At 47.4% G+C, this 13,910-nt stretch overlaps 1 protein-coding gene across 2 annotated transcripts; it reads left to right on the top strand.

Annotated features, from left to right (window-relative positions):
• The first annotated feature begins 950 nt into the window (after window positions 1–950).
• On the top strand, window positions 951–13,443 carry MSL1 (MSL complex subunit 1). Of its 2 annotated transcripts, XM_045836445.1 has the most exons (9): window positions 951–2,104; window positions 4,589–4,812; window positions 5,811–6,193; window positions 8,112–8,159; window positions 8,623–8,687; window positions 9,551–9,618; window positions 10,045–10,169; window positions 10,342–10,414; window positions 10,822–13,443. In XM_045836445.1, exons 1-9 carry the CDS (start codon window positions 1,337–1,339, stop codon window positions 10,910–10,912), a joined length of 1,845 nt encoding a protein of 614 aa, XP_045692401.1. In that variant the 5' UTR covers window positions 951–1,336; the 3' UTR covers window positions 10,913–13,443. The 2 variants fall into 2 exon arrangements, with proteins under 2 accessions (XP_045692401.1, XP_045692402.1); XM_045836446.1 differs by lacking the exon at window positions 8,112–8,159.
• Window positions 13,444–13,910: the final 467 nt, after the last annotated feature.

The following is a 13,910-nucleotide window of genomic DNA, read 5'->3' on the forward strand; positions in this document are numbered from 1 at the left end:
TGAACCTCTCAATTCTAGAAGATGCTAGAAATGACAAGAGGGCTGGGGAGATGGCCATGGGGAAAGAACTGTTGGTAACCGGCAATACTCGCTCAAGGGAGGTTGTGGCCAAGTCCCTCGGCAGCAGACGCCATGGATCTTCACCACTCTGGGAACCAGAGGTTCTTCCGTTTCTGGTCTGGAACCCTTGCGGAGCTGCTGGGGAGTGGAGGGGGTGACGGGGTTAGAATTCTGCCCCTGGGAAACACCCACAGGCTCCAAGAGGAGGCTGAATCCTGACGCTGGTCCAGGAGGTTTGCAGGGCTGCGGGGGCCGCAGGGCCGGGGAAGGGGCCGCCCAGCGGCGGCTGGGAGCGTGGGGCGATGGGTACACGTCCACGAAGGGCGCCCCTGCCTCCCATAGCCCGCTTCCTTCCTCTCGACTCCGTTCTCTCGCCCCCTTGTTCCTTTGGAGCCCCCGCAGTCCCCATCCGCCGTCGCCCTCTCTCCCCTCCCCCGGCAGCCCACCTTCACCCCGCTCCTCCGCGGCCTCCTGGGTCCCCGGCCCCGATCCCCGGCCTCCCCTCGCCGGCCCCGGGCGGCCCCCTCCCCGCCCCCTCGCCGCGGCGGCCGCGGCGGCCCCTTTCACAATAGCGCGGCCCGCCTCCCTCCTCTCGGCTCCGGGTTCACTCCCGCCCGCTGCCCTCCCGGCGCATGCGCCCTCCGGTCAGCGGCGGCTGCGGCTGTGGCGGCCACGAGCGGCTCCGTTTTTTTAAAGGGAAACGCTGAGGCGCCGGGGGTGACTGTGGGGGAGGGGACCCCGAGCCGCGGAGACCCCCGGGGGAGGTGACAGACCCCCCTCCCGGAGTAGGAGGGCTTTGGGCGGACCCATCCCTCCCACCCCCTCCCGAGGAGGAGCGGGGGGAAATGGAGGCTCGGGGCGGCTGAGGCGAGCTCCGGGGCGGGGGGCCGGGGCGGGGAAGGGGGGTGTGGGGTGGGGAGACGAGGCGGGCCCGGCCGGGGCCAGGGGGGGCCGAAGCGAGCTCCGGGGATGAGCTCGGGGGCGGCTGGGCGCGAGCTCCTGCCTCTGAGGCGAAGGCGGCGGCGGCGGCAGCAGAGGCGGCGGCGGGGCCCCCATGGGCCGGCGGCGGGCCTCAGCCGCGGCCTCCACTTCGCCGCGTGCCGGCGGGATGGCGCCCGGGCCCCGGACGAGCCGCGTTAGCCGAGGCCTGCCGCTGCCGCGCTGCTGAGGCGAGCCCGCCAAACTCCCCTCCCCCTCCTCCGTCCTCGACCCCCCGCACCTCTCCCCTTCCCCACCCCCTCCTCAGTCTCGGTCCCCGGCGCCGCTCCGGACCACTATGACCATGAGATCCGCGGTGTTCAAGGCGGCCGCGGCGCCCGCCGGCGGCAACCCCGAGCAGCGACTGGACTACGAGCGGGCTGCGGCGCTGGGCGGGCCGGAGGACGAGCCCGGGGCGGCCGAAGCCCACTTCCTCCCCCGGCACCGTAAGCTCAAGGAGCCGGGGCCCCCGCTGGCCTCCTCGCAGGGCGGGAGCCCCGCGCCCTCTCCGGCCGGCTGCGGCGGCAAGGGCCGGGGCTTGTTGCTCCCGGCCGGGGCGGCCCCCGGGCAGCAGGAAGAGAGCTGGGGCGGCTCGGTGCCCTTGCCCTGTCCGCCCCCGGCCACCAAGCAAGCCGGCGTCGGGGGGGAGCCGGCGGCGGCCGGAGCCGGCTGCAGCCCTCGCCCCAAGTATCAGGCGGTGCTGCCCATTCAGACGGGCTCTCTCGTGGCGGCGGCCAAAGAGCCTACGCCCTGGGCCGGGGACAAGGGTGGGGCGGCTCCCCCGGCCGCCACCGCCTCGGACTCGGCGGGACCCCCACCACTACCTCTGCCCGGGCCGCCACCCCTCGCGCCCACCGCCACCGCCGGGACCCTGGCGGCCGGCGAGGGCAGATGGAAGAGTATGAGGAAGAGCCCTCTCGGCGGTGGCGGCGGCTCGGGAGCCTCCAGTCAGGCCGCCTGCCTCAAACAGATACTTCTGCTGCAATTGGACCTCATCGAGCAGCAGCAGCAGCAGCTGCAGGCTAAGGAAAAGGAGATCGAGGAGCTGAAGTCCGAGAGAGACACGGTACGGGAGGGGTTAATCGGCGTTCGGGCCGAGGGGCGAGTTGTGCGCATGCTCAGGGGAAGGGGGCTGTAGGAGGTTAAGGTCTCCCTGGGTTAGGGGTAAGGAGGCTGGCCACCAGCAGAGCAGTACCTTAGGTGCCGGGTCCTTCGGAGCCCGGCCCACAGACACGTTGGGTCGGAGGGAAGGGTTAAAGGGCACCCTCCCAGGGGGGTGGGAGGGGTGGGAAGGTTGCAGGTGCCAAAGGGTTAATTTAAAATGACAGCCCCAGACTTAGGGGACAGAGATGTAGAGTGGGAAAAGACCTGGCCTGTGAGGGGCTGGAAATGAAAAGGTGGGGTGATACGTGGTGGCTTCATGGAGGGGTGAAATTAAAGAGCTTTTGTGTTAGGCACGCATCCTGGAGGAGAGGGCGTAGCAGCTGTTGCTCTCAGCACTGCTGTAGCATCTTTGGATAGAAGAGTGGTAGGCCTTTTCATTGGCAGAGGGGTAGAGGTGATTCACAGTGGAATCCTGTTTTAGTTTCCTTAGATGATGTGGAGAGAATTGCTGCTTTTGATTTCAGACAGTTTTTGATAGGAATCTGTCCTAAAACCTGACCCACTGACCAGCCCTCTCGTATCCGAATGGTGTTTAGAGGCTGGGAGATTTTAAGGCATCAGGGGAAAGTAAGCTTATTAAATGTGTTAAGTCGACCCCCCCCCAAAAAAAAAAACCCCTCTATATTTTAGAATCTTAAGGTAGTAGGGAAGTCATTTATTTTTTTTCTTTGTACTTCTGAGCAGCATGACTATTGGCTTGTTTTTACTGCAGCAGTAGTTAAGGGCATCTTATGTGTTGAAACATATTCCTTCAGATATCAGGAAAGCTGTGGTGATGGGGTGTTACTGTGCTAGCATACCTTACAGCTGCCTAAAAATAAACATGGTTTCTACAATTGTGTTAAGGTTGCAGCAGCCTCTCTCCCTCCCTCTCTCCCTCCCTCTCCCTCTCTCCCTCTCTCCCTCTCTCCCTCTCTCTCTCTCTCTTCATGGTTTGTGCCAAGGGCTGAGCAAGGGAGCAGAGGGCTATTCATTTTGTCTGCTCTCCAAATGAATCGCACCAGGCAGTGGCTGTTTTACTGGAGAATGCATTCTGCAAGGTGGAATGGGAGCTGGGGCAGGTCTCTTTTAAAATATCTCATGGTGTTGATTTGTGGAAGTTACTCAACATGGAGGTGGCACTGCTCAGCTACTGTACTGCAGTCTAGGGGTGTGATGGTACTGTAATTACAACACAGCATCTCCTTACATTGGAGGGGGGTGTGGGAGAAGGAATTAAGGAAATGTCACCCACAAACCGTGGTTAAGTAACGTTAAGGCTGTGAATCAAAACAGAAGGAGGTGAAACGAGAGTATGGTGGAGAGGAGGGCTCGCTCCTGGTTGTGGAGGTTTATACTCAGTTCCTGAGGTAATGGCCTCTTTGCTGATTTTCCTAGGCAGGAAAAGTGGGGTGAGTTAAGGATAGAGTGTCAGTCTGAACTTGGCATTCACTGCTTCTGTTGTGTATTGCAGTCTTAGTGTTGCTTAAGCTTGTTTCTCTTATTCCAGTTGTTTGGCCTCTACTGAAATCCGTGCAGCTAAATAGATGTAACAGAGGCAACATTAATATCATCGTCTAACCCAAATAAAATTCTTATTATAGGGTATAAGTAGCACAGTTGGCACCTTTTCTCAGGACATTTTAATGTGCAGTTTTCAATGATAATAGACATCCATTTTCTATTTGATTATGTAGTTTTCCCTTTAGAGTTAAAAGACTTTATTTTTAGTCAATATTCAGATAGATATAATTTTCTTCGGTTATCTCAAGTGCAAAGCAGCAAGGCCATGTGCATATTTCATCATTGATGGGATTTAGGGGTAATGGTTTCTATTATAATTCTTCAAAATTGAGAGTTCATTGTTTAGGTGACAATCCCCCATGCCAGGCCCCTTTCAGCTAACACTGCAATCCCTATTGGCACCGTGGCTGTGTGAGCTTTTAATTCCTTCTCAATGTACGCTTTGGACTTTGCCCTTGTGTATAGCATTTTGGCGTGGAAGTAGAGAGGATAGGATCACTAGGGTCTCCTTAGAGAACCTAAGGTTAATTCTGGAAACTACCAAGCTGACTTAGAGCCACATGGTTAGCAGTAGCAGAGACCATGCCATTTAAAAGGCATGTTGTGGCCCCTCCCAATAAAGAGGATCCTCTTTCAGAAGAATAAACTACAAATTCCCCCACATCCCTGCCCAACTAGGTTAGCCCCTAAAATTAAGCAGTCTACTTTGTCTTCTCTATTGTGTTTAAGGGAAACTATTTAGATTAATATCTACCTATTAAAAGTAAGTTGAATTACTATGGTTCATGGAAAGAGATAAAAGACCATACAGATTCCTAAATGGGACTAAGTATCTGCACTTAATTTTTTGTTTTAAGCCTGCATTTTGCTACTCTCTTTTTAGCTTCTTGCTCGGATTGAACGTATGGAAAGGCGGATGCAGCTGGTAAAGAAGGATAACGAGAAAGAAAGGCATAAGCTGTTTCAGGGCTATGAAACTGAAGAGAGAGAGGAAACCGAGCTATCTGAGAAAATTAAACTGGAGTGCCAGCCAGAGCTTTCTGAGACATCCCAGACTCTGCCTCCCAAGCCTTTCTCATGTGGGCGGAGTGGAAAGGGACACAAAAGGTGTGCTGATAACTTTGTTCTGCTGTTTTCCCTGATGAGGACACTTGTTTCCAGTGACAGTAGGGGATTGGGACTTAAGAATTATTTTTAATGCAGTCATATTCTGAATTATGAGGTCTTTTGTGCTGAGAAAGTATCTTGAGACATTCTTGTTCAGGCTATAAAAACCTGTTAGGAACATTTTGGTCACAGTAATAATTGCAGAATGCAGAGTACATCCTAAAGAGAATGGGCAACAAATGTGACAGCTGAGTTTCTTAAAGAAAACTATGGCAGTTCGCTTCAAGTTAGGAAGTGTTAAATTCCTTCATTGTGTTAGGCATGGGTGGATATAAAACAATAAAATCTAATTGTCCTTGTACTCAAAGAGATTAGCTGTGAGGATGACATAAATTTTAAAAAACTAAGAATTCAGCTGCAATAAAATAGGCAGATAGACAACAGTGAAACAAACTAAGTTTTGTAAGATTCAGGGATATTAAAGATTATTTTGGGTTAAAATAGTGAAACTTAAAGAAGGAGGTGGATCTTGAAAAAGAAGTATAAAATTTAGGTTGGTAAAATGAAAAGATGACATTCTAGGAATATGGGGTGCTGGGAGAAAGAGTGAACAGATAGCAAGAAAAATTGAGATTGTATCTAGCAGGGTATAGGGATGGGGGTGTGGAATAAGAGACTGGTGTCTGATTGACAGTAATGGAATAAGCACCTAATGTTAGCTCAAGGATCTTGAGTGAAATAGGGACCTTTTTAGGTTTAGTAGACAATAGGATACTAGTGAGGTCTTAAGCATGGAAACTCACTTGTTCAACAGACATTTACTAAGGGCCTGTTACATATACTGTTAAGCAGGGTGCTGTTTCTGCTCATGATTGCCAAATGAACCTAGATGTTTAGATACTTGAAGACAAGCTAGTTTTCTTACCCCAAAATGAAATCAAATCAGATTTTATCTAAAAGTGAACGAATTGTATTATGTTTTCTTCCCTATCTAATAGGAAATCCCCATTTGGAAGTACAGAAAGAAAGATTCCTGTTAAAAAACTGGCTCCTGAATTTTCAAAAGTCAAAACAAAAACTCCTAAGCACTCTCCCATTAAAGAGGAGCCCTGTGGTTCCTTATCTGAAACTGTTTGTAAACGTGAATTGAGGAGCCAAGAAACTCCAGAAAAGACCCGGTCTTCAGTGGACACCCCGCCAAGACTCTCCACTCCCCAGAAGGGACCCAGCACCCATCCCAAGGAGAAAGTCTTCTCAAGTGAGATAGAAGATTTGCCGTACCTTTCCACCACAGAAATGTATTTGTGTCGTTGGCACCAGCCTCCCCCATCACCGTTACCATTACGGGAATCCTCTCCAAAGAAGGAGGAGACTGTAGCAAGTAAGGCATAGAGAACACTTGCTCTTATACCCTAGTGGTGGCGGTCAAGCTAACAAGTGTGAAAATGCCTTTGGCATTTTTTAAAAAGTGCAATCAATAAAGCAGAGTTCTGTCAAGAATGAGTAAGTTAACAGCCAGAGACAGACACTGTGCAGGCATTGCAAATAGATGGAATTACAGCAAAATGTGCTCAATGTATTTGCCTGCTTACAACACTGGGAGATGTGTTTGCCAGTAAGTTGCTCATCACAAGAGCACCAGACTTGGGGGTGTAATCTCCGGCAACTTGCATGCCCTCTGAAAGAAGGGTTTTCTGTGCTGTGAAATGCATAGAACTTATACTTTGCCGTGCACGACTGTTCCTGCAATTGATATTGTGTGAAACCTGGGAGGGTGTGGTCTTTGGGTGTTCTCAGGGGCCAATGGTAATTTTTGGGTTGGGGAGCCAGCGTGGGGTGGGGAATTTTTCCTGGGCCTCAGCTCTTTAACTATATAAACATTCATCTGTATCTCTATGTCCCGGTCTGGGGGTGCAGGAGGAATCTGCCAAAGACCAAACAGTCTTACTTTATCTTACTATACTTCACAAAGGTTCTAAATGTGAAGAGTTTACTTGGATTGCAGTAGCCCATTGGTTGTTCATATATTTAAATAAAATGGTCTACAAACTATTTTTCAAACAATAAGGACTATCTTGGGATATCTGAGCTGCTTGGGGAGGGTGTGGGGTATGGGACCTTGGTCTTCATTCCCTTTTTTTCCTTTATGGCTTCCACACAGAGATGCTCCCCTATCTCCTACATCATTCAGTAACTGCAATGTGCCTTCAGTTGTGCGATGTTAGTGTATGACAGTCACTACGCGTGTTCTGGGGTGATGGTGGGGGAAGCCATGGACAGAGCTGCAGCCCCAAGCTTCTACCACTGTGTCTTGCCCCAGCAGGGATGGGGATGGGAATCCATTCCTATAAGATAAGAGCATTCTCCAGGTTTTGTTAGGCTGTTCTGGTGACAAAAGTAAGTGGGAAAGATAGATTACTTTTCTTAATCATCTGAAATTCATTAGGGCTCACATTCGAGTACATGAAAAAGACCAGGATCCTGATCTAGGTTCAGGCTTTCTTGTTGGTTCAGTCAGTTGAACAGGTTCATCCTTAAGTTAACCTTCTTGCTGCCATGGCAATGCTGTGTAACAAGAGAAACCGTGAAGCAACTTCCCATCCGGGATTGGGAAATGGCTTGTCCCAGAGCTGTTCTGTGTGACTGGCTGGTTTTGAAAACCCTATCTGCCCTAGTACAGAAAATTGGAAGCACCTCTGAGATTGTGGGCATAGCAGTACAGAAGGAGTCTGACTGGGGGGGGATCCCAGCCCTTTGAGGAGCCTGAGTTGTGAATAACCTGTGAATCCTTATTCTTGATGCCCTATCTCAAGAGGAAGTCTCAATGGCTTGTTCTAAGGAAGCCAAAGTCTTTGTGCATGTTGTTCAGGCTGGACCAGCAAGGTAGTTTGTTTGGAGGGAGGAGGGAGCTGTTTAAGAAGACTACATATGTAAGTTTTGAGAACACTGATCTTTTATTTGAAAAATAGGGTCAACTTTTACTCACCTGCCATGTTCTGAGTTTAAGGTTTGATATCCTTGGCCATCAACTGTTGCAGGGAAACCACCCTAAATAATGAAGAAAAGAAGTCGTCTCAGTGTAAAAAAAAAAGTGGTGGGCTTATTTTCTTTTCTTTTGTCTGTCGTTCCCTCTTCCCCTCCCCCAGAGAGAAATTCTCAAAAGAACAACTCAAAAAAAAAAAAAAGAAACCTAAAATGGCTTCCTAGTGAGAACTTCAGTGATGATCCTTTCCTCCATTTTGGGTATGGGCTTTTTTTCTTTTTACACTGAGATGATTCTTCTCTCCTGCATTATTTAGGGTGTCTGATGCCATCAAGTGTTGCAGGAGAAACTTCAGTCTTGGCTGGTGAGTAGAATAGGAACCGTGCTGGCTGGGCCTGGGGCGGGGGTCGGCGGGATGGTGGATGGTGGGGAGCTGCATTCCCCATCAGTTGGATGTGGGAGACTGAGACTCCTTGGTACGATTCCACTATAGACTTCCAAATGACTACACGTTTCAGTTGTTTTTCAGGAACTGCAATAGCATCCATTATATGAATTGTCAGGTATTGGCTTAGGGCTTTTTTGCGATCCTGTGTTTGGCAGACTGCAATGGCATTTTAGGTTCTTTTATACCGTAGCGAGGACACTGAATGTGGCTTCAGGTGAGGCCATAGAATGGATTCCTATCACTTGGTAACTTTGTCTTAGTGGGGATTGACCTCTTGTCCTAGTGAATGACAGGAGGGTTGTATGACCTTGGATTTAAGAGTGGTTCCACCCCTCCTCCTTTTCTTTTTCTTTTTCTTTTTCTTTTTTTTTTTTTCTAGTTCCTTCTTGGAGGGACCACTCAGTAGAGCCTCTAAGGGACCCAAATCCTTCAGACCTTTTGGAGGTAGGTACCCAGGACCTGTCAGTGGAAGAGAGGGAGAGAAACAGTACGAATGGGGGTATAACTGGAATATGTCATAATAACTGTATGGATGGAGTAAATAAAACTTTAAAGCCAGAAGATAACTTGAGAAATTACCCACTCCTACTCCTTTGTTGTATAGATGAGAAAACTGAGGCCCAGAGTGGTTAAGTGATTTATTAAAAAGTCAGTAGTTAGGGAGTGTTCAAAGCTAGATTTCATGTTAAGTAGAAAAGTTAGCATGTACCACCCCTCAGCAACAAAATGATATATTCAAAACTTATTTGACTCTTAAAAGGATGATATTTATTTTAAACTCAGATTCTTATAAAATATGGAGGTAGAGAGGGCTTATGATAGTTTCACAGGTTATTTCAGTTTGGTGTGACTTTTTTAAAAAAGATTTTATGTATTTATTTTTAGAGAGGGGTAAGGAGGGAGAGAGGGAAACATCAATGTGTGGTTGCCTCTCGTGCGCCCCCTACTGGGGACCTGACCTGAAACCCAGGCATGTGCCCTGACTGGGAATCCAACTGGAAACCCTTCGGTTCGCAGGTTGGCACTCAGTCCACTGAGCCATACCAGCCAGAGCAGTTTGACATGACTTTCACTTTGGAAAGTTATGGAAATGATTTTGAAATTGGGAGATTCTACAAGGGTGGGGGCAGGGGAAGGAAGGGGTATGTGTTTTGTTGATTCTTTTACCGGGAGGTTCCCATAATATCCATAGAACTCACAGACTCAGGTGGGACCTGAAGGTGAAAGATTTTACCTTCCTGAAAATGAGTTAGTATACATGTGTCGTGTGTTGATAAATAACTTATCAGCTGCTATTCTTTACACAGAACCTAGATGACAGTGTGTTTTCAAAGCGGCATGCAAAACTGGAGCTGGATGAGAAGAGAAGGAAAAGGTGAGGCTAGAGATGTTCATCCAGTGAACCACTGAGCCCTGAGACTCCGACACCTCTCTCATCCATGCTGTGGAGAACCTTAGAGCTCTTACCACTCTTAAATTACTGGCTTTCCATTTGGTTGAGTGTCTTTGTTTGAAATGGTACTTGTAGGTAAAATGTTTGGCCTTTTTCTTTGGGAATGCCCTTCCTCGGTTCTACTCTTGGTGGAACACCAACATGTGATTTGGATTGCTAGACCTAAACAGTCTTCCCTAACCAGGCGGGCAGTGCTCTTTAACATTGCCCACCCCAGCCCCCTAACCCCAATCAAGAAAAGCCAGCCAAGAACTTCCTAACACTTGGATTGTGTGAGTTGCTTTTATAGAGCAGGTTTTCAGTAATGTTGGGTTTGTTTGTTTTGTTTGTCTGGTTTGTTTTTCCCAGATGGGATATTCAGAGGATCAGGGAACAAAGAATTTTACAGCGATTGCAGCTCAGAATGTATAAAAAGAAAGGAATTCAGGAATCTGAGCCTGAGGTTACCTCATTTTTCCCTGAGCCAGATGATGGTAAGTTTTGTGTATCTCAAAGTAGATTTTTTTTTTTTTAAGGATAAAAAGGGTGTAAGGCTCCAGGTTACAGCTTGCTCTGAATGAATAAACAATATGTTGGAGCAGGTATAGTTGCCAGACATTTCTCATCTATGTCACTAACAAGGTTGCATTTGGCTTTCTTCCATAGTTGAAAGTTTGATGATTACACCCTTCTTGCCTGTTGTAGCATTTGGACGACCGTTACCAAAATTAACTCCACAGTAAGTATAAAGGGTTCTTTTTCCCCTCCCCTCTCAGGTAGTCAGCACTTCACCTCCCTTTTCAGACTGCATGTAAGCCTAGATATAAGTGGAGCCGGTGGCTTAGGGATAGCCATGGTTCTTTGACGGAAGAAGTGAGCCTACCTGGACAACTGGTTTTTACAGTGGTAAGATTCCCAGGCCTGGAATCTTAGGAGGATTGCTATATAAGTTAGAAATAGATTATTCAATCAGTTCAATAGCATAGTATTTCTCTAGCTTTGAGACAGGAAAGGCATTCCAAACTTGGGACTTGGGAGTCAGGGCAGGGAGTGGTGAGGGCCATTGTGTCTTTTTTGGAGTTACTGTCATGCTCACACTGAATCCCTATAGTCTTGGAAGTTGATTTCTTTATCCTTTTTTGCCAGCAATTTTGAGCTGCCCTGGTTGGATGAGCGTAGCCGATGCAGGTTGGAGATCCAGAAGAAGCAAACACCTCACCGGACTTGTAGGAAATAACTGTGTTGGCAAGAACCTTCTGTCTTCAGATAGTTGTAGCATGCCATTCCCAGAGAGTGGCAGAGACCTGTATATGTGACCTGTGTCCTTAACGTATGTTATCATTCACTGATAGTGCCCTCCCATACTCCCTTGATCTTGGTTTTGTTTTCATCACTCTGATTTCACAAAATCTCTTTCATCAGGCTAATTGTGAATTATAGAGGGTGATTGGGATATCTTTTCCTCTTTGGGGAAAATGAGCCCTCAAGCTAAATCTCTAGGATGGCAGATGTGGAAGCTTCCGGGATCTGCCTCTGTACGTTTGCCTATGTTAAAGGGGTAAAAGGGCTCTTTCATTAGACTTGTGGAAGATAAAGCATCCCCTGCCTTTGGATCTGTGCTGCATGGCACTCTTCTCGCCCTGGTATACCCTTCCATATAGATTGAGTGTAGTGGTTTTTACCCTATACGAAACAAAATGAAGAAAAACCTCACCATAAGCTTAAGGACTAGATGAGGAATAATAAGTGAAGTGATGGAGCAAGTCATCTTCACAGGGTAGAAGAGATTGGCGAGTTTGGTTGATAAATGTCTGAAAAGGCAGTTCTGCCTATGGCCATACCACCCGGAATGTGCCCGATCTTTACTAAAAAGGTAGTTCTCTTAAAACTATTCTGTGATAAGGCCATGTGGGAAGGGATGTTTGGCTATGATTGTATTTTTAGTTAATGGGTAACTGAATTTCTTCCCCTACCCTTCAAAAAGTAACATTTTAGGAAAAGAGAATGGGGATGGTTAATTTTGGACAAGTTATGGCTCTAAATGAAAGCAGTTGGCATTTGGGGATGGCATGCCAGAACCTGCGTAGATGTCCTTGTGTCCATCACTTCTCAAGTATTCCTTTGGTGGGCAATATCCTCTTAGCTGAGCTCTTGGTGATGGGATAGAGATTTAGGGAAGGTGGGAGGGTGTATGTGGAAATATGTGCTTCCTCTGGCTGGCAAATGTCTACATCTTGAAACAAACAGATGTACCTAATGAGCTTCTCCACTCACTTTGTAAAAACAGATTTGTATGTGTACCACCTTGGTCCACCACCACCACCACCGCACACACCCCTTTCGTTAAAAAAGGTCAGGACAGCACTCCAGGCCACTTTGGTCTCAGTGTAAGATCCCTGTAACTATCTGGAAGGAAAAGAGAGCCAAGACTTCTGGTCTTAAATATACAGGAATTGCCTTTCTTTAGTCTTTAGGACTATTGTGTGAAAACAAGTAGGGGCCTAATCTCCTAGAAGATAGGGGCTTTTATCCTTGAAGAGAATGTCCCCAGATTATTAGCACTTTTAGAGGAGAAGCCAAGGTATGTAGGGTGTGTGGCCGGCCCATCGGTGGAGCGAGCATGAGAGAATGGGATACCATTGTGGGAAGAAACGACAAGTTCCTCAGGGGCCTCCCACTGCTAAAGCTTTTGTGAGTTGTTGATCTGTGCTCCCTGGGTTTGACTTTTAAAAGGAATTATTCCGGCAGCACATATAGTATTCTTGGATGATCTTGCTGCTCTTATTTCTGTGTGTGTGTGTGTGTGTGTGTGTGTGTGTGTGTGTGTGGCTTTGGGTTTTCATTTGTAACTCCATCTCTTAGGAGAGTGGACTCTCCGCAAGGGAACCTGCTGTGAACTTCATTGCAGCAAGAATGTAGAGAGAAATAGGACTTACTCCACTAGGGGCTGTCATCTCACACCTTAAGTAAAGGAAGATTTCTAGAAAAACTGGGCCAGATTGTCCACATTCTCCATCATTTTAACATGGCAAGTTGTTTGGCTTTCTTACTCTGATCTATGTTGTTTCTTTATAACGTGCCCAAGCAGAAAAAAGACCAGTCAGTGTCTCTTTTACTTTGTTCCTTGATTCCTCTCAGTTTCTCCTTGATTTTCAGCATTTGTTGGATTCCTACTTTGGATATGGGTTAGCAAATTAACCTTTTTTTTTTGTGCCCTACCAAGGTGACTCCTCAGCTCCTGAACTTGAGCTAGACTAAGAAGAATCCATGAGGTGCTATCAGGCCAGACTTAAGTGGATTCTATTTCGTTGGTTCTCCCTCTTCCTAGAACCTCTTACTTTATTGTTCCCTTTTCTAGATTCTCCTTTGATTTGGATACATTGAGGCTTGTTGATAAGGAGGTTGGAGAGTAGATTAGCAAAGTTCCAAGAATGAAATTACAGTGTGTTAGGGTGTGGGGGGAAAATTAGTCTTATTTTTTTCCCTACATGGGGTACAACACTGTGAAATTAAATCTTCAACTGAAGGTCCTGCAGTTCTCTTAAAACATAGTCCTTTGTTTCTTTCTTTAACAAAGTTTAAGCTAGTGTTAATAAATTAAAAAGAAAAATTGCTTGTCTGTCCACTTCACCTTTGTTTTAAACCAATTTCATATTGTTGTCTGTGTTGTAATTCATACTTTTGATACCATTTCTGATGTGTAAAATTGGTTGTCTTGTAAATATCTTATAAAGAGTTCAATTGTAAATAAACTATTGTGGCTGTTAATTTTTGAACTTCTGCTTCAATTTATTTCATTGGGAAGCATCAAACAATTCTATTTGTAGAGCTTTTTTAAAGATTTTATTTGTTTATTTTTAGAGAAGGGAAGGGAGGAAGACAGAGGGAAAGAAACGCTGGTGCCAGAGATGTCAATCATTCGCCTCTCCCTGGCCCCGCAACTGGGGACCTGGCCTGCAACCCAGGCATGTGTCCGGACTGGGAATCGAACCGCCGACCCTTTGGTTCACAGGTCGGTGCTCAGTGCACTGAGCCACACCCTCCGGCGTACAATAATATACAATAATGCAAGAATGAACTGTCACGTACTCACGACCTGTAAACCTATTTTTGCCGCACCCTGTACTCAGATTTCTTTTTCATTGGGGACAGATGCCTTGCCCAAATCAGAGCATTCCCTCACCTGGTTAACAAAAAGGAAAATCGTGTCAGTATATTGAATCACCACGGTCTCG

Source organism: Phyllostomus hastatus, unplaced genomic scaffold, assembly GCF_019186645.2.
Source record: "Phyllostomus hastatus isolate PE091 unplaced genomic scaffold, TTU_PhHast_1.1 phas_contig_210, whole genome shotgun sequence".
Lineage (NCBI taxonomy): Eukaryota > Metazoa > Chordata > Mammalia > Chiroptera > Phyllostomidae > Phyllostomus > Phyllostomus hastatus.